This window comes from Eimeria mitis, genomic scaffold (assembly GCF_000499745.2).
Source record: "Eimeria mitis Houghton genomic scaffold, Emh_scaff274, whole genome shotgun sequence".
Classification (NCBI taxonomy): Eukaryota; Apicomplexa; class Conoidasida; order Eucoccidiorida; family Eimeriidae; genus Eimeria; species Eimeria mitis.
Genome location: NW_013571085.1, coordinates 2636 through 4346, shown reverse-complemented (window position 1 = coordinate 4346; position 1711 = coordinate 2636). Strand labels below are relative to the sequence as shown.

General features: G+C 53.1%; 1 protein-coding gene across 1 annotated transcript in view; it reads left to right on the top strand.

Annotated features, from left to right (window-relative positions):
* Positions 1-1241, top strand: part of EMH_0006320 (uncharacterized protein) — a gene marked incomplete at both ends in the record, with an annotated part of 2505 nt that extends 1264 nt beyond the window's left edge. The window contains 2 exons of the mRNA XM_013497539.1: positions 3-416; positions 1096-1241. Coding sequence (XP_013352993.1) covers positions 3-416; positions 1096-1241 — 560 coding nt within the window. The remainder of the gene's footprint in view (positions 1-2; positions 417-1095) is intronic.
* Between the last annotated feature and the right edge of the window lie 470 nt (positions 1242-1711).

Here is a 1711-nt window from a genome sequence, read left to right as displayed (position 1 = left end):
CTGGCAGCTAGAAGAGGGGCTGCTTGGAGACACCAGCAGCAGCAGCAGCAGCAGCAGCAGCAGCAGCAGCGAGCAGCAGCTGCAGCAGCAGCAACTGCTACTTGATCTATCCAAAACCTCACCAACTGCAGCAACAGCAGCAGCAGCAACAGCAGCAGCAGCAACTGGGGAGGGACATCTACATGCCTCCGTCTCATCTCTTTCTCCTTGCAGCAGCAGCAGCAGCAGCAGCAGCAGCAGCAGCAGGAGCAGCAGCAGGAGGAGCTGCATGAGTTTATGTTGTCCCTTATCTACAAGGACCTGGGTCTCTGCCGAGGGCAGCATCGGCGTTGTGCTGCGGTTCAGAGACAGCAGCACCTTCGCGCAGCTCGCACTCATACAACACGCACTCGCAGATATCACACACCCTCTAGGCGGTATGTATACACTTGCATGCATGCATGCATGCATGCATGCATGCATGCATGTGTGCATGCATGTGGGCATGTGTGCATGCATGCATGCATGCGTGCATGGATGTATAAGTATATATGTACACGCATGCATGCATGCATGCATGCATGCATGCAGGTATAGGTCCATGCATGCATGCATGTACAGATATATGCATGCATGCATGTACAGATCTATGCATGCATGCATGCATGCATGCTTGTACAGATCTATGCATGCATGCATGCATGCATGCATGCATGCATGCATGCATGCATGTACAAGGCTATGCATGCATGTACAGCACCTACGGATGGAGTGCGTGCAGCTGCTGCTTTTATGTCTTTGCATAGAGCGTGTTGTGTATGCTTTTATTTCTGCTGCTGCTGCTGCTGCTGCTGCTGCTACTACTACTACTACAACTGCTGTTGCTGCTGCAGCCACAACTGCTGCTGCTGCTGCTGCTGCTACTACTACTACAACTGCTGTTGCTGCTGCAGCAACAACTACTGCTGCTGCTGCTGTTCCTCCTCAACATCTGTATCCTGTGCGCCTACAACAGTGTCTCCTCTGCTGCTCCTGCTGCTGCTGCTGCTGCTGCTGCTGCTGTTGCTGCTGCTGCTGCTGCTGCTGTTGCTGCTGCTGCTGCTGCTGCTGTCTCAGCTCGCACTGGCAGCCCTGGTTGCGGTGTGGGGCTGGACGGGTACCGGGCGCATGCAAAGGGCTTCATCGATGGCGACCTGCTGGAGCAGCTGCTGCTGCTGAGGCCCAAGCAGCAGCGCGAGGTTTATAAGCTAGCTAGAGTGTGAGGGTTTCTCTCTGTCTCCTTTTTCTTTTCTCTGTCTCCTTTTTCTTTTCTCTGTCTCCTCTCTGTCTCCGCTCTGTCTCCTCTCTGTCTCCGCTCTGTCTCCTCTTTGTCTCCTCTCTGTCTTCTTTGTCTCCTTTCTGTCTCCTTTTTCGCCTCTCTCGCAGCTTTCTTCTTTGTCTCCTCTCTGTCTCCTTTGTCTCCTCTCTCATCTGTCTCCTTTGTCTCCTTTCTGTCTCCTTTGTCTCCTCTCTCAGCTGTCTCCTTTGTCTCCTTTCTATCTTTTGTTTGTTTTGTGTTTTCTGTCTCCTTTGTCTCCTTCTGTTGTTGTACGTCCCTCCCCGTGTCTGCAGTCTTTCCCTGCAGCTTAATACTTCTGCTGCTGCTGTGTCTGCTGCTGCTGCTGCTGCTGCTGCTGCTGCTGTTGCTGTTGCTGTTGCTGCTGCAGCACTGCTGAGGAGGTGGGGTTGTCTT